This window comes from Nerophis ophidion, linkage group LG08 (assembly GCF_033978795.1).
Source record: "Nerophis ophidion isolate RoL-2023_Sa linkage group LG08, RoL_Noph_v1.0, whole genome shotgun sequence".
Classification (NCBI taxonomy): domain Eukaryota; kingdom Metazoa; phylum Chordata; class Actinopteri; order Syngnathiformes; family Syngnathidae; genus Nerophis; species Nerophis ophidion.
Window position 1 is genome coordinate 67025101 of NC_084618.1, and position 17635 is coordinate 67042735.

Consider the following 17635-nt stretch of genomic DNA (forward strand, 5'->3'; position numbering starts at 1 on the left):
CTTATTATGATGCTAGTGGATAAAGAGGTCCAATCAAAATATTTTAAAATTGTGCAAAAACACCACCGTAAACTATACAGACGAGTAACACCAAAACACAAGTACCGGTATATAAAAGAAAAAACACAAAAATGAATTATGAAAAATATGAAATAATGACAAAATAATACATGATTAAGTACTGTTTTATTATATACTATATTAAATGATGTATTGGATATTCAGTTACTGTATTGAATGTATTGTCCAGGGTGTATGCCGCCTTCCTCCAGATTGCAGCTGAGATAGGCACTAGTCACCCCCGTTACCCCAAAGGGAATAAGCGGTAGAAAATGGATGGATAGATGGATATATGGAATGTACCTTCATGCCACGTATAATGATAACTAGATAATCTAAAAGTAAAAAAAAAACATTTTACTCTGTTAGCCTAATAATTAATTTAAATGAATAATTACTTTACGTTGCTACTTTTCGTTGGCAGGTTATCCTTCATGTTTTCATAATTTTGAGACATTTATGCTGCTTTGTTATGACTCATGCTGCTACAGTATACTTTGATCATGTCACCAACCTGTCATTATGCTGCTACCTGTCACTGTTTATGCAATTTTTCCTGCCTCTGTTTGACTTACCACCTATCATCTAAGTGCAATATTTGCATTTTAAAATGTTCTATTTGAAGAGTGTTTTTTTCAATATATTTTCTTATCATTTCCTTTTTTATTGAGAGCCTTGACAAATATTTCGTTATGTTCATGTAATGACAATAAATGCTTTTGAATCGTGACAGTAGAAATTCAGAATTTCTGAAATTGTGACAAATCTACAAGAAAAAAAATGGTGAAGAAAGAAATGGTGCAATTATCATCAATTACACAATAACCCTAACCCTATACCTATTGCCATGAGATAATATTTAAAAGTAGAAAATCTTGTACGGTCACATTTTTATTTTTAATACGATAATTATAAAGGAAATATAATTTTTGAATACTATATTCTGTACATGTATATGTTTGTAATATATTTTGATTTTGTTTAAAAAATAAATTTCTAGTGTTCCACCAGATACTTGTAGCAAATTTTGAGAATGGATATATACTGTATAATGTCTAATCATCAACAAAAAATAAATGAAAAATAAATAACTCACGGCAGTTAATTTCATCTGAGGTGGCGTTGTCGCGGCAGTCGTTGTAGCCGTCGCAGAGAAAAGACGCGCTGATGCAGCGTCCGTTGTCGCAGGTGAACTCGGTGTCGGGGTTACAGGTGGGGAAGGGGCATCCGTGCTCGTCGCTGTTGTCGCCGCAGTCGTTCATGTAATCGCAGGCATAGTTGAGCGGCACGCAGCGGCCGTTGTCACAAGTGAATTGCACACCTGAGCAGGTGTGGAAGGCTGCGGAGGAGGATTCCAAGTTCACGCTCAAAAAGTTGTGCAGTTAGAGATTAATGCAAAGTCCCCTCACCGCACACTCTCTCCAGCTCGTCTGTGTTGTCCTTGCAGTCGTCGAAGCCGTCACATGTCCAGCCAGCCGGGATGCATTTTCCGCTAAGACACGTGAACTGATTGGGCTGGCAGCGCTTGCCGTCATCTTTGACACAGTCTTTGCCGTTATTTGCCAAATACCATTTGCCGTCATGGGGGCACTGGCATTCGGGTCCAGTCGGACCTGATAATATAGGAAATAACCAGAAAATGGAGTGACTCTTTCCCGTAGTACTTCAATCTGTTTGTAGCTACGGCGGGCCTTTTTCCAGCATCTTTGTGTTATAGAAAATGGAGACATGGCTCTAAAAGTCTTCCGTCTTACCAGGTACACAGACGTGGCTACAGCCTCCGTTGAACTGCATGCAGGGGCTGGAGCAACTCTCCTGCTTGGACCCAGCATAGACGTGAATATCATTAGGTTGATACTGAAGCTCCTGGGTCAAAACGGTGATGCCAGAGCCGTCATCTTTCCCCGCTCTAAAAACGGCTTTTTCCGTCCAGTCGGTCCAGAAGATGTCCTGCTTAAAAACCGTCATGGCAAAGGGGTACTGGACACCTTGCACAATCATCTGCCTGTTTGCTCCCGTCAAGGTGGAGCGCTCAATTTTGTCTCTGCAGAAGGGAAGAATAAGTAAGAACATAGTCAAGAGTAAGGCCAGACCCTGGCATAAACGCTCTACGCAGTTGTTTAGGGCCACGTTGATTATCGGGTCCACAACAATTATGGCGACCGCTCACTTCAGTCATCAATGTAGTCTTCGTGCTCTGCTGACTTGTTCTACTTTGATGGACTAAATTATGGATAAAACTATACTTTGTTCCTGCAAAAATTTTATTCAGCGGTGAGTCAACATGTGCTTTGTAATAGTTTTAGTTTGGTTGAGCAACATGGGTTCCCACGTCCATTCAAAAGCCCTTGGAGCTAATTGCTAGTTTAGCATTGCTTCGAACGCCATCCATCCATTGTCTACCGCTTGTCCCTTTCGGGGTTGTAAGGGGTGCAGAAGCCTATCTCAGCTGCATTTGGGTGGAAGGCGGTGTACACCCTGGACTCATCACAGGGCCAACACAAATGGACAGACAACATTCACACTCACACACTAGGGACCATTTAGTGTTGCCAATCAACCTATCCCCAGGTGCATGTCTTTGGAAGTGGGAGGAAGCAGGAGTACCCGGAGGGAACCCACGCAGTCACGGGGTGAACATGCAAACTCCACACAGAAAAACCCAGAGCCCGCCATACTGTTTAAATGTATATTGCAGCCTAACCTTTTCTCACAGGATACAGTGTCTGAAGAACATTTGTTTTTTCATAGGTTTTGCCCATTTATTGTGTTTTGTTTACCTTTTACAATTCATCACAAGGCAGTATACCCCTTTTTCAATTGGCTTCCCTGAAGTCTAACACTTTTCTTTCCACCTATTTTTCTATTATCTGGAATAAACACACATTACTATTGAAAAAATTGGATTGAACTGACTTGTGATCTTTCTGTTTGCAAAATATTATTCATATATTATTTCTTAATATCTAATCATAAAGATGCTTGAACGGCATTTTTGTTGGTTGTGTCTTTTATGCACACACTTTGTCTCCTATAGTTAAACAATGAGTAATACAGTAATAATAATAGTAATACAGTAATTTAGAGAAAATATTATTTTCTTTAGCTGAAGCATAAAAAAAACTTTTAAGACTCTAGTAGAGGTGGTGGGGAAATAACAGATTTTTAGATGCATCCTAATTCGGAGTTGGACGATTCTAAAATCGATTAGTAAACATCAATAATCGATCATCTATTTATATATTGTAAATAAAATAATGCAGACAGTTCTAAAATTTGGCTGACTACAGCGAGCCACCTCACCGAGAGATCCGACCAGCTTCTTTATTATAGGTCACTTATGGTCCAGTTTTCCCAAACATTTCTACTAATTTAATAAATGTAATGGGAATAAATTTAACTGTTTCTTATTACAAATGCACTGTTTTTAAATGCTGCGATAAGGTGGCGACTTGTCCAGGGTGCACCCCACCTTCCGTCCGATGGTAGCTGAGATAGGCTCCAGCGCCCCCCCCCACAACCCCGAAGGCAATAAGCGGTAGAATATGGATGGATGGATGGATGTTTTTAAACACTGCAAGTGATGAACGCTTATTTAGTGAAAATAATAAAAAATTAAATGTAAAACTACATCAATATACATAAATAAAGATGCATCAATGATCGATTGTTAATCGAAACATCGCTCCTGAATCGTAATAGAGCCCAAATATTCCTACCTCTGCTGCAGTCAGCCTAACCCCCTTCATGCGTTATACGAGTAATATTGAAGACTGAAATTATGTATTCAAGACGGTGACGATGTGAAGTGAATATTATATGAACGTACTGTGAAGCATCAGCCCAGTACAACATCCTCTCTTCAAAGTCGATGGCGAGGCCATTAGGTGTGGACAAGCTGGTGTTAATGATGGGAATCCGGAAGTTTCCACCCAGTGTGGCTCTTTCAATCTTGGCAGGCCTGCCCCAATCAGTCCAGTAGAGGTAACTAGACAAAATGTGCAAGGTTATCATCCTCATTATCATCATCACAATCTAAAAATTGTTTAAAGTGGCACCCATAGCAAGGGTCGACTATGATGCCTCTGGGACGGTTTGCATGGGCAATGACGGTGCGGTTCAACCCGTCCATTCCTATAGACTGGATGTTCCTGCGGTAGTAGTCAGTGAAGTAGAGGCGTTTGTTGACCCAGTCATACGCCAAACCCTCGGGGTCATCCAGATCTGACAGAAAATCAATTTGATAACATTAGAAAATCAACACACAACCAGATCATTGATTCTGAACTCACTTGAAGCTATGATGGTCGGTGAGCTACTGATGGATGTGGTGGTGATGTAGCCAATCTTGCTCCTACCTATCCCCATGTACTGGGTGAAGAAAATACGCCTGTCCTTGTAATCAAAATCCAGCGCCATCAAGTTGTAACCCAGGCTCAAAGGCGGGAAAGGAGGGCTGTGATCCTGAGGGTCCAGCCTCAAACTGTTCAGAGTGTAGCCGGTGGTGAAAACTAAGAAATCATCTTGTCCATAGCCGCAGGTTACTCCATTACTGAGGAGCGACCCATGAGCGCAGGCGCATTTAGGGTGGTCCTGCTCCGGTATAGCAAAGCAGAATTGCTGGCATCGCCCATTGTCTTCCTGACATGGGTTGAAGCCCACCTGGTGAGCCGCTGTAGGCTGGACATGAGGATCAAAGATGGCCACGTCCAACACGCCTTCCAGGGTGTCTCGGATTACCTGATAATAACGGACAATGGGTTTAATTCGAGAATGCATTTTACTTCTTAATAATGTTCAACTATTATGGAAAAGTGACTTTTTATCAAGATCTGATAATAATACATGTGTCTCTAGAACCTGTTTATGCGCACCAATCATGAAAAATATATATTATCTCACTGCCTCCCTACGCTTTTGAGAAAAAAAGTGTCATGGAAAAAAAAGTCCTTAGATATGGACACCTCTGTCCCGTGTCTACACCCAGGAGGAGTAAAGCTTTGTAAAAACATTTAATTAAAAAAGCAGGCTTTGTTATGCATCTTAAAATGATCATATCCTGGTTTACCAGACATAAAACTACTAAACAACCATCCATGCATCCCTTCTCTGTCATGTTGAGCTCTATGACATACCGTATATTATATTGGACAGTTGCACAGTTATAGTAGTGAGGGACGGCGTGGCGCTATTGGGAGAGTGGCCGTGCGCAACCCGAGGGTCCCTAGTTCGATCTCCACCTAGTACCAACCTCGTCACGTCCGTTGTGTCCTGAGCAAGACACTTCACCCTTGCTCCTGATGGGTGCTGGTTAGTGCCTTGCATGGCAGCTCCCTCCATCAGTGTGTGAATGTGTGTGTGAATGGGTGAATGTTGAAGTAGTGTCAAAGCCCTTTGAGTACCTTGAAGGTAGAAAAGCCATATACAAGTACAACCCATAGTCGTGTGTAGGTAAAACGTGGATCAAGTGCACAATAGCACTTCTTGGAGCCACATTATTGTTGACAAACACCGCTCATTAGCATTAAACCGAGCGATCTATCCACTAAAAACAGTGTAAACCTTTAAGTAGCTCTCACCTCTGTCTGGTTAGTGTTGGCTGGATCTTTATTGGCCTGGAAGAGCTTCGCTAGCCTTTTATCCACCCACAGCATGTTGTTTCCAAGTATAGCAACCCCCATGGGGGAGGGATAACGACTCCCGTAGCGGACTATCTGCCTCTGTGAGCCGTCCGCAGCCATACACGAGATCATGTCCAGAACGTCATCTGTCCAATAGAGGAAGTCATTGGTGTGATCAACGGTGAGGCCGCGAGGTGACGCAAGGCTCTCGGATGCCAGCACCGTGCGGTTGGTGCCGTCCAGAAAAGCTCGCTCTATCTTGGGAGTTTGGCCAGCATCGGTCCAGAAAATGTAGCGCTGTTTTGGGTTGACAGCCAGGTCAGTGGGCCTGTCATGAGCGGACTTGAGTAGGATCATTCGGTATGTGGTGTTGATGGCCAACACTTCAAGGTAGGTCTCGCTCTCGAAGGCATTGGTGAAGTACAGGTTGTCTAAGTAGATCAAGAAAGATGTGTTAGACCACAAAAAGGCTATGATAATAACTGGATAGACTAAACTTCTTACTGGAAACCCAGTCCACTGCTAGTCCAAAGATTCCTCCCTTTCCAACACCTGAGTAGACTATCCTTTGGTAGGATGATCCATCTGTTTTTCTCCTGGAGATGCTTTTGTAGGAGGACGAGGTGCCGTTCTCAGTCCAGTAAATAAATCCAGACTCCACGTGCAGGGCTAAATTCTGCTTCATGTAAGGGGTAGCTGCAAAAAAAAGTTTGCAAAATAGTCAACACGACACGCTAAAAGTGTTTAATATAAAGTTAACATACATCCACCGATGGGCACCATGGCTTCGGAGTGATCGGAGCTATTTATATGAAAGCCGCGGATGTAGCTGGGCGTGGAGACCACGGCGAATGAGTCAAACTCTTCGCATTCGGAGCCATCGTGAGATGGGTAGAAGCCCGTGGTGCAGGCGCACACCCTTTGGCTGTTAGGTTTGGGCAGGCAGAGGTGAGGGCAGCCACCGTTGTTGGAGCTGCATGCGTTGGCGGTCCCTGCAGAGTCTAAAGCAGAAACAAAGATCACATATTTTGGTGCGAGTTCAGGAAAAGTATGGAACCAGGATTTTTTTGCTTACATTTCTGTTTAAATCCAAAATCAAAAGCTGGGTATGAGTAAAAGTGTACAATTGGATTGTGATATAAATTAGCATTGTTTTGTTTTGGTGGAGGTTTGCAAACTGCAAATTATGTTTGTGGTGCCCCCTATGGGTTACATATCAGAATATAGATATCCTCAAAGTGTTACCATTATTAAAAAAATGGTAAATGACGTATGGACAGTTACTGTAGTTTCTAAGTCCCAAAGACAATTTGATTGCTGGCGGCCATCTTGCTCAAATTGTACACAAATGTGCTTGTCAGTGCCATAAAAGGTGTCTATGGGGTTTCTATGGTGATTCGACGAAACCCACCAAAGTTACACGGTCTATTCTGTAAAGTGCAATGAGCTGTGTGAAAATGTTCAAGTCAATCTGACTAATGAGCGTTTAAAAACAGCTCCTCCCCATCCATGAGGAACACTTAACTTGCACATGCTGGACTGGGCTTTTATTTGGTTTGGTTTGTGGTCATTGTTTTCACATTCTATTTGCACTAAAGGATCACAATATATTATATTTTCAATTTTATTAACAATATTTTCTTATTAACCGAAGCTTGATTATAACGTAATTTATTTATAACCTCTTCTAACTAACTTATTATCTGCATACAATTGAACAAAAAACCATGCCATCTCATGTGTCTCAGTTGTGCAGGTATGGCTATAAAGTTTCTTGAATCAGAGAAGTAATAGCACAGTAGAGGTGAGTGTTTTGACAGAACTTTACCTTTTGGTGTGCAGTGGTAAAGGAGTAGAAGAGTTTGCTTACACAAACATTTACATACACTGCATGTAGTTTGCAATGCAACTAGTTGCTTTAGTCTTTGTTCACTGATGCTACTAGCAGTAAGTACATCTGCATATTGTTAGGGTAAACTGCTGCATTAAATATATATCCAACAAAGCCACGTACTGTCTCTGGCGTGCACCTTGACAGCACGCAGTTGGGGCATCCCGCTTCTTATCACCACCATATTGGCACCCGTGTCTTTGTCCACCCTCTCAATGACCTGATAGTCCTTGTCGGCGTAATAGAGGTAGTTCTGGTAGATGGTCAACCCCACCGGGTAAGACAGGCCGCTAACAACTGTCACTCGGCTCGCCCCATCCATGGTGCCGCTCTCGATCTAGAACACAAAACAACAAAGATGGTAGACTGACTGTCACACACACAATATTTGAAAAAAAAAAGGTGTCCTGGACGTACCACTCCTGAGCCTGACACTCCCCAGTAGAGTTTCCTGGTGGAAATATCAGCAGCGAGGTAGCCCACGTTAGCCAGGTTGCCCTTGTAGAGGATTGTAATGTTGCTCCCATCCATGTCAGCGCTGGCCACTTTCGGAGGAACACCATTAATGGACCCCCCATCCGTCCAGAACAATTTCCTGTTGCGGGGAAATATAAATTAAAATGTTTTCTAGATAATTTCGGTATGCAGATGCTTTACCCTCTTGCTGGATCTACGGCTATTCCGATTGGTGTTCCCACTCCCTCTGGTTTCCCTGTGGAGGTGATGATGGTCTTTCGATAGTACTGTTTTCCGTCAACCCGAATGACCTGAAGTAAAATGATAAAAAATAAATAACAACATCAATAGGTTGCCTATAGCACAGATGTCAATACCTGTGTGCAAATTTTGACCCGCTGCTAATTAGAGACCCCGACAGTTATGTTGTCTTTTAGCTAGCAGAAACTCTAATAATCTAAGACATAATTTGACATTGTCTTCAATTGCGCTTACCTCTATGGATTTAGCTGTGGGGTTGTTATAATACATTATCCTGCTTATCCAGTCAAACGCCAGACCAGATGGGGAGCCCAAAAAAGCAGCTGGTGCAAACAAAGACCTCTTGGTGCCGTTGGTATGGATTCGCCAAATAGAACCCTAGCAGGAAGGATTCAAACGAAGGACAGTCATGTTTTTTCATAAAAAGTAAATTGTGCATGATGTATAAATAATCCATTTTTGAAACACTAAATTTAATACATCCACTTACCGAAAGCTCAACCCAGTAGACAAACTGCTCCAGGTCATCAAATTCAATGTCCCGCCCCTGACGGATGCCTGACACGGGCGCCATTGCATTGTTGGAGGAATCGGCGGGGTCCAGAGGAACGCCGTAAATCACCGAATCGCTCACCACCATCAAGAAAGGAGTTTCATCTATAACGGAGTCAACGCTTGAATGTTTGTTTTTTTACACATTGAGTGTTGAAAATAGGCCTGGGCCTAAAACAAATTTTGCTTTACGATAAATGATTACTGATAATGAATATTATTGGCAGCATTATTTTGAGACCGAATTAAGCATTATTGTAATCATGATATGTACGGTAATACAAATAATGCAAGTAACCACAATAAACTTATTTCTCATTTGTATTATTCTAATTATCTAGTAAGTAAGCCAACAATACAAACACAATGGACTCTCAATCTGTTTTAGCAAAGATTGCACTTCAATAAATATTGAACATCTTGTGTAGTTTTTTTCCTCAGTTGGAAAAACTTGTTTTGTTGTCTTTTTTTGATGCCATTACTTTCTAAAAAAATACTGGCTCATGCGTCCATGTTGCTCATTTAGTTTAAAGCCAAAATACTGGCTTAGCAATGATATTTACTCCTAATTTTTGTCACTTTCCGGTGATTCTCAGAAACTCGTCGCAACAAGCGAGGTTCTCTGTCCTGTGTGTGTAAGGTAGCTGTCCCGCTTCCACCCACAGAGACAAAGATTGTGAATGACTGACAAAAAGGTTCAGTTTGTTCATTTAATTCTGCTAATGAATAAACAAGCTCAGGTGCTGAGCGTGATGCGCAGACTGAACCCTCTAACACCCCGTTTAAAAGGAAGAGAAAACAAAAACAACCACTAACATAGCAACTCATCAAGTTCATTTTAATTCAGACCCAGGCCTAGTCAAAAATAAGTAAAAAATATAAAATTCTTACCTTTGAGACATGTGCGTTTATCAGTATCCAGCTTCCATCCAGACTGACAGTGGCAGGTGTAGTACCTTGGCCTGAAGCCTGACAGCAGGCACAGTTGACTGCACGGATGTTCTTTGCATGGATTGAGGCCTGAATACAAAAATTTACACCCAAAAAAAGTTTCAGCAGCCTTTTTATATTTACCTTTTCATTAATATTATTGTGATGCAGTTAAAATTTCAAATCTTAAAATAAATTATATTTAAAAACATTTACTTCTGACAAGCAGATTTAAAGTCATTACATAGACAAAAGTATCTAGACTATGATATCATCAATCAATGTTTTTTGTGTATGAAAAAGGCACATTAAAAATTCCATTAAGTGAGTGAATTATATTTATATAGGGCTTTTCTCTAGTGACTCAAAGTGCTTTACATAGTGAAAACCCAATATCTAAGTTACATTTAAACCAGTGTGGGGGGCACTGGGAGCAGGTGGGTAAAGTGTCTTGCCCAAGGACACAACGGCAGTGACTAGGATGGGGAAAGCGGGAATCGAACCTGAAACTCTCAAGTTGCTGGCACGGCCGTTCTACCAACCGAGCCATACCGCGGTATAGCTGGTTTAAATGTAACTTAAATATTGGGTTTCACTATGTAAAAGTGCTTTGAGTCACTAGAGAAAAGCGCTATAAAAATATAATTCACTTCACTTCACTTAAGATTTTAGTGTGGACCATTCCTGACCTTTGATCTAGATAAAACTAAGTAAAAACGTTTAGTCTTTCATTTTAGTGTTCCAATTCAGATTTTATTAGCCTGCGTCATATTTTAAATACGAAATGCCATCCATCCATCTTCTTCCGCTTATCCGAGGTCGGGTCGCGGGGGCAACAGCCTAAGCAGGGAAACCCAGACTTCCCTCTCCCCAGCCAATGCGTCCAGCTCTTCCCGGGGGATCCCGAGGCGTTCCCAGGCCAGCCGGAAGACATAGTCTTCCCAACGTGTCCTGGGTCTTCCCCGTGGCCTCCTACCGGTTGGACGTGCCCTAAACACCTCCCTAGGGAGGCGTTCGGGTGGCATCCTGACCAGATGCCCGAACCACCTCATCGGGCTCCTCTCGATGTGGAGGAGCAGCGGCTTTACTTTGAGCTCCTCCCGGATGGCAGAGCTTCTCACCCTATCTTTAAGGGAGAGCCCCGCCACCCGGCGGAGGAAACTCATTTCGGCCGCTCGTACCCGTGATCTTATCCTTTCGGTCATGACCCAAAGCTCATGACCTTAGGTGAGGATGGGAACGTAGATCGACCGGTAAATTGAGAGCTTTGCCTTCCGGCTCAGCTCCTTCTTCACCACAACGGATCGGTACAACGTCCGCATTACTGAAGACGCCGCACCGATCCGCCTGTCGATCTCACGATCCACTCTTCCCCCACTCGTGAACAACACTCCTAGGTTCTTGAACTCCTCCACTTGGGGCAGGGTCTCCTCCCCAACCCGGAGATGGCATTCCACCCTTTTCCAGGCGAGAACCATGGACTCGGACTTGGAGGTGCTGATTCTCATTCCAGTCGCTTCACACTCGGCTGCGAACCGATCCAGTGAGAGCTGAAAATCCCGGTCAGATGAAGCCATCAGGACCACATCATCTGCAAAAATAAGAGACCTAATCCTGCGGTCACCAAACCGGAACCCCTCAACGCCTTGACTGCACCTAGAAATTCTGTCCATAAAAGTTATGAACAGAATCGGTGACAAAGGTCAGCCTTGGCAGAGTCCAACCCTCACTGGAAATGTGTTCGACTTACTGCCGGCAATGCGGACCAAGCTCTGACACTGATCATACAGGGAGCGGACCGTCACAATAAGACAGTCCGATACCCCATACTCTCTGAGCACTCCCCACAGGACTTCCCGAGAGACACGGTCGAATGCCTTCTCCAAGTCCACAAAGCACATGTAGACTGGTTGGGCAAACTCCCATGCACCCTCAATAACCCTGCCGAGAGTATAGAGCTGGTCCACAGTTCCACGACCAGGACGAAAATCACACTGTTCCTCCTGAATCCGAGGAGGATGAAGAGTGTGATCCCACGATAGTTGGAACACGCCCTCCAGTTCCCCTTCTTAAAGAGAGGGACCACCACCCCGGTCTGCCAATCCAGAGGTACCGCCCCCGATGTCCACGCGATGCTGCAGAGTCTTGTCAACCAAGACAGCCCCACAGCATCCAGAGCCTTAAGGAACTCCGGGCGGACCTCATCCACCCCTGGGGCCTTGCCACCGAAAATAAATACGAAATGTAATTAATTATATTAATGGCCACAGAAAAAAAAATAGTTATGACAAAATGTTTTGATGATATCAAAACAATGTGCTAATAAACACAGAATAAATAACCGTTTGAAACAAACATGTAGAATACATGTATAAAGCAATTATGTTTGTTTATTACTTAGTATATAAAATGTGCAAAATATATTTAACATCTTTAGGATATACTTTATTAATTTAAACTTCATTTGAGGAAATTAGTGTTTATTTTATTTATTACATTTAATTTATCTGAGTATTTATGGATGTAATTATGTATTTATTTTGTAATTATATTTTCAATATACTATGTATTATAATAACATATATACTATAATATATACTGAAGAAATTTGGTTAAATAAGGTCATCATATATTCTGTTGTTGATAAAGAACCAGATTATTGTAGTTGAGTGATGGGGCAGGACATTATACACTTTTGCTCATTCCTGCTCCATGTTATTTAGGTTTTTTTTACCTTGTTAAAATTGTATAGAAGGAGAGTCTTTCTGGTTGTTGTGATCAAAATAAGTGATAAAGTCCAAGTACAATTCAGACCATTAGTAATAACTACAGTGTTGAATTTATAAACCATAATATAAAGGTTTGATGTTTGCTTTTTTTCTTTAACAAAGCAAAGCCCAGAGGTCCTACTCGATCCACTGCTCATTTTTTATCAGCACATTGCAAAAATAAATTCAATTCATTATTAATGAGATATACCTGTATTATTAGAGATAGCACTAATTTGCTTTGTCACTTATAGTTCAGCTAAATTCAACTAAATTATTCATCAACATTTAACCACATTCTTAATTGTTTCTGTATTCCTTGGAGTAAAAAAATACTTTAGTGTTTTAGCCAATCATGTTAGGTTATGAGAGGTCACCTGCTGGTTGTTTAACAGGATGGTCCATAACGATGCCCATGGGCTGGTACACGCTATTTAACAATGTGGTGATGTTGCCACCATGGAACTTGTTCGTTCTCATCACTTTGCTGGTGTAGCGCTCCGACCAGTAAATGTTGTCTTCAAAGATGGTCATGCCATGTGGGTGCTGGAGGAACTGGTGGCCACAAAAATGTGCTTTAACTTTAAATCCCCTTATAATATCTGTTAATTTGAACCCACCATTTCGCTCGCCATGACTTGATAGCGGTTTTTCCCGTCGTAATCGCAGTAGTCGATGTATTTGAGGTAGGCATCTGCAAAGTAGACCCTGCGTGTGGTGTAGTCCAACGCCAAGCCGTTGGGCCAGTATATCTTTGTACTGACAATGACTTTTCGCATGACCCCATCCATGTCGGCCCGCTCGATCCTGGGGTTCTGACCCCAATCCGTCCAGAACATCATGTTGGTACTGTGAAATGTGAACGAATGTTTTGTGAACAAGCAAGTAGGCAAAAATATTCCAAAATCATGTGGGCTTACTGGTTACGGGGGTCTAAAACCAAGCCACGGGGGCTTGTGACGTTTTCGGTGAGGAGCACTTTGCGGAAGCGACCGTCCAAAGTAGACACCTCGATGTTCTCCATGACAGAGTCGGTCCAATAGAGATTACGGCCCACCCAGTCCACAGCGATGCTCTCTGGCACCATCAGACCACTAGAAAAAATCTAGAACAAACGAAAGCCAGACATTGTACATAAACTCAAGGGATACAACATTAGGGACAGCGTGGCGCAGTGGAAGAGTGTCCCTAGTTCTATCCCTACCTAGTACCAACCTCGTCACGTCCATTGTGTCCTGAGCAAGACACTTCACCCTTGCTCCTGATTGGTGCGGGTTAGCGCCTCTCATGGCAGCTCCCTCCATCAGTGTGTGATTGTGTGTGTGAATGGGTAAATGTGGAAGTAGTGTCAAAGCGCTTTGAGTACCTTAAAGGTAGAAAAGCGTTATACAAGTACAACCCATTTATTTATTTTATCATTTAGGTACACCTGCACAAACTGATTAAATATATCATTATGTTCTATTGTGGAGTAATGTATTAATTTGTTTACTATAAGTCATACTTTTTTTTTGGATCACATTCAAATTGTGTGTACTTAGGGTTAAAATAATAAGTATGCAAGTAGAACATATTATTATGAATATTAATTGCTGAACAGTTAATAGATTGAAACTACTAATTAAATAATTAGAAAAAAGCAATTAAAAAAGTATAACAATTAGTACATTTCCCTTAAGGGCTAAGTATAATAACAATATTTGTAATAAAACATACAATTATGAATATTATTTGATGAAATTTAATTACATATTGTTACATTATATGTACTTATTATACATACGTAAATTTCCCCTGAGGGATAAGTATACTAATAATAATAATAATAATGGTAATAGAACATAGAATTATGAATATTAATTGATGAACAGTTAATAACATAAAAAACTAAACTACTAAAAAGGCAACATAAAAATATAAACAACTAGCCAAATACTCTGTATGTAATATAATAAGTATAACATCTATATTTTATCATTATTACTATTATAACTATATCATGCAATATACATAGTTGAATATCAATTGATGAATACTTCTATATAATTATTGTTTATAATACACAGTAATAGATTAAAAAAAAAGTAATACAAATGATCAGTTAATTTTACTATATGGACTACTATAAGAATTATAATAATAAAGTAAACATGAGTCATTTCAAAAATGTTACAGTTTAACCCGAGCTGACCCAATTATTATTATCATTATTATGAATATGAAGGATTCCCAGTGGGCTACATTGTGGTCACCTACGACTATGCGCTTCTGGTTTTCTTTGTAAAGTAAAAAAAAGGTTGTTTTAATGAAAATTGACTGACTCACTCCATATCAACTTACTTCCTTTCTGTCAGTTCCATTCTGGTAAGCACTCCAAATCTTCTTCAGGGAGGCGTCGGCCCAGTAGACCCTGGAAGTCACGCGGTCAAAGTCCACGGACACGATGTTTGAACCGCTCACCACTGGACTGATCTGTGGGGGTTTTGCGTTGATCCTGTTGGCAATGACCTGGCTCCGCTTGGCCAACAGAAGTACGGCTGCAAGAGGGTCTAAGAGGGGGAATAAGAGCTCAATCATATGCCTTAGATGCTGCATTCGCTCCTCATGTAAACCCACCTGTAGCTTTGCAGGTGCGTCCATCAGGCTCCAGGAGGTAACCATCAGAGCAGTAGCAGCGAAAGCTTCCTCTCTCATTGTAGCACTTCTGGCTGCAGAAACCCGGGATCAGACACTCATTGATGTCGTCGCAGGTCTTGGAGTCGTTGAGCAGCTGGAAACCCGGGAAACAGTGGCACTCCGCCCCATATGGTCCTTGAATGCAGATGTGGCTGCAGCCGCCGTTGTGTAATATACAGTCGTTCTCATCTTTGTGAAATGAGGCAACAGACAATCAGTATAAAACAATCGAGCCTATTGTTAGTATTGCAAGCTTAATTGGTGCATTAGAACATTCAAATTGTGTGTACTTAAACAGTCCTTTAATGTCAATGACACTAATACCGATGCTAATAATAGCATGGCAATAATATACTATTACACAAAAAATAAACATATACATTAATTTATTATGGTAATAATAATGATTTGTTGAAATATGAATAAAAATGGACGAAAAAAGAAATTCAAAAAATTAAAAAAAAACTTGCGAATTCCCGTTGCCAGATAAGTATAATGACAATTGAGCCTTTTGTTAGTATTGCAAGCTTAATTGGTATATTAGAACTTGCAAAAGAGAGTGTGATAAATTCCCTTACATCGACTTAAGAAAGGGTCAATTCCGTACAATATAATACAATTAAAAATAACAAAGCTTTCTTAATAAAGGGTAAAAAGTAAAATATTTATTTTAGTTACCGTATTTTCCAGACTATAAGACACACCTAAAAACCTCACATTTTCTCTAAAGCTGACAGTGCGCCTTATAATCCGGTGCGCCTTATATATGGACCAGTATTGAGCCACAACAGGTCTCGCAACTACGGTAAGCAGCCACTGATTTCATTTTACCCCGTAAAAGAAGAAGTGCGCTTCTTCTTCTACGATAAGCAGCCGCCGACTTCATTTTCCCTCATGCTGGGATATATGACTGCGGGAGCCTTGCCGTTTTTGTGTGTTTATGTAAAGACCCCCAAATTGCTCCTATTGAGAGACACGCTTACGATGCAGAGTTCAAACTCAAGGCGATCAGTCACACAGTAGAACACGGGAATAGAACAGCAGCGAGAGAATTTAACATTAACAGCAGTGACACTGCCTCGTTGAATGACGACTTCGACGATACCGTATTCGCCCAACTGTTTAATTCGAACACTGAAGAAGAATAATTTGAGGGATTTGTGGATGAGGAATAACTTAATAAAGTGACCTTTACATGTTTATTATGTGTGTTGTGTTGTGTGACATTATCGTTTGATCAACTATTTCGAGTGTTACTATACTGTGATTGCACTAACGTTTGATTTACCGTAATAGTATCAGACTGTTTTTTTACGTGTTTATTGAATCGGGGAAAATAATAAAACAGCTGTTTATTCACTTGTCAGAACGCTGGTTTGTAATCTATTAATTAAGTTTGACTGACCTATCTAACTGTTTTGTTGACATTCCCTTTAGCGCATCTCCATCTAAAGGAATCATATCGTAACCCCAGGCTCTACTGTAGCGTCTATTCTATGCGCCTTATAATGCGGTGCGCCTTATATATGAACAACGTTTTAAAAAAGGCCATTAATTGAAGGTGCGCCTTTTAATCCGGTGCACCTTATAGTGCGGAAAATATGGTACATTTAGTTGGAAATAGGGTTGCCCAATATAGACAATATACAATAAATATTTGTCCAACGATAGAGGTACGAATATTATCGTCATATCGTGACAATGCAGGTTGATAACACATTCTAGTTGTGTCCCACAAAAATAACTGCGTCAAGCGAATGAAGATGAAGCAAAATGGCGGCAAATGACCCTTTACACTGCATCTTCTAAAACACTGATCCTCTCCCCCATGGCGGAAAATAAGGGAGCATTATCCCTGTATGACTCGAAGACAAGTAATAGCTAAACATGCTACACTACCCACCGCTAAGCTAGAGCTCTTGAATGTAAGCAGGGGTTGGCGATTTGATACAAATATCGACAGTAACTATACCAAATATAGTATCTGTATGTGGTCGATACTAAAGTAAGAAAATCAATATTTTCTATTGTCACAAAATTATTTGTTGTAATCTTTGTTATTCTACACAAACCCAGGCGCCAAAAGGAGTTTTTGCTTTTTTTAGTTTTTTTGCGCGACTTTATTACAAATGTTGTATGTAATAAAAGGGAATAATTAAATAATTTAAACATTATTTGACATTGTAACACCTTATGTGTTTTAGTCAGATTACATATTTGATCAAAAATGTCGTCATCTAAATATCCTTAACATTTTTAGTATGAACAGGTATGGCTAATACTGCCCCTGTAGCTACTTGGTATTGGATCAATACCCAAATGTGTTATATCGGCCAAAACTAAAGTATCTCAACAACAAAATAAGTGCTCATTACTTTTAAATCGAAGTGTAGATGAAACAATGTTAAAGTAGAAAGTGA

General features: G+C 40.9%; 1 protein-coding gene across 1 annotated transcript in view; it reads right to left on the minus strand.

The window, feature by feature from the left end:
- Nucleotides 1–17635, minus strand: part of lrp2b (low density lipoprotein receptor-related protein 2b) — a 71289-nt gene that overhangs the window by 25605 nt on the left and 28049 nt on the right. Inside the window, exons 28-47 of the mRNA XM_061909836.1 lie at nucleotides 15156–15404; nucleotides 14880–15088; nucleotides 13460–13644; nucleotides 13160–13388; nucleotides 12917–13094; nucleotides 9733–9861; nucleotides 8780–8946; nucleotides 8524–8667; nucleotides 8230–8339; nucleotides 7990–8167; nucleotides 7696–7909; nucleotides 6446–6682; nucleotides 6186–6377; nucleotides 5640–6112; nucleotides 4353–4800; nucleotides 4119–4284; nucleotides 3890–4048; nucleotides 1815–2104; nucleotides 1470–1673; nucleotides 1157–1399 (exon numbers count right to left, since the gene is read on the minus strand). Of these exons, the coding sequence (XP_061765820.1) occupies nucleotides 1157–1399; nucleotides 1470–1673; nucleotides 1815–2104; nucleotides 3890–4048; nucleotides 4119–4284; nucleotides 4353–4800; nucleotides 5640–6112; nucleotides 6186–6377; nucleotides 6446–6682; nucleotides 7696–7909; nucleotides 7990–8167; nucleotides 8230–8339; nucleotides 8524–8667; nucleotides 8780–8946; nucleotides 9733–9861; nucleotides 12917–13094; nucleotides 13160–13388; nucleotides 13460–13644; nucleotides 14880–15088; nucleotides 15156–15404 (4404 nt within the window). The remainder of the gene's footprint in view (nucleotides 1–1156; nucleotides 1400–1469; nucleotides 1674–1814; nucleotides 2105–3889; nucleotides 4049–4118; nucleotides 4285–4352; nucleotides 4801–5639; nucleotides 6113–6185; nucleotides 6378–6445; nucleotides 6683–7695; nucleotides 7910–7989; nucleotides 8168–8229; nucleotides 8340–8523; nucleotides 8668–8779; nucleotides 8947–9732; nucleotides 9862–12916; nucleotides 13095–13159; nucleotides 13389–13459; nucleotides 13645–14879; nucleotides 15089–15155; nucleotides 15405–17635) is intronic.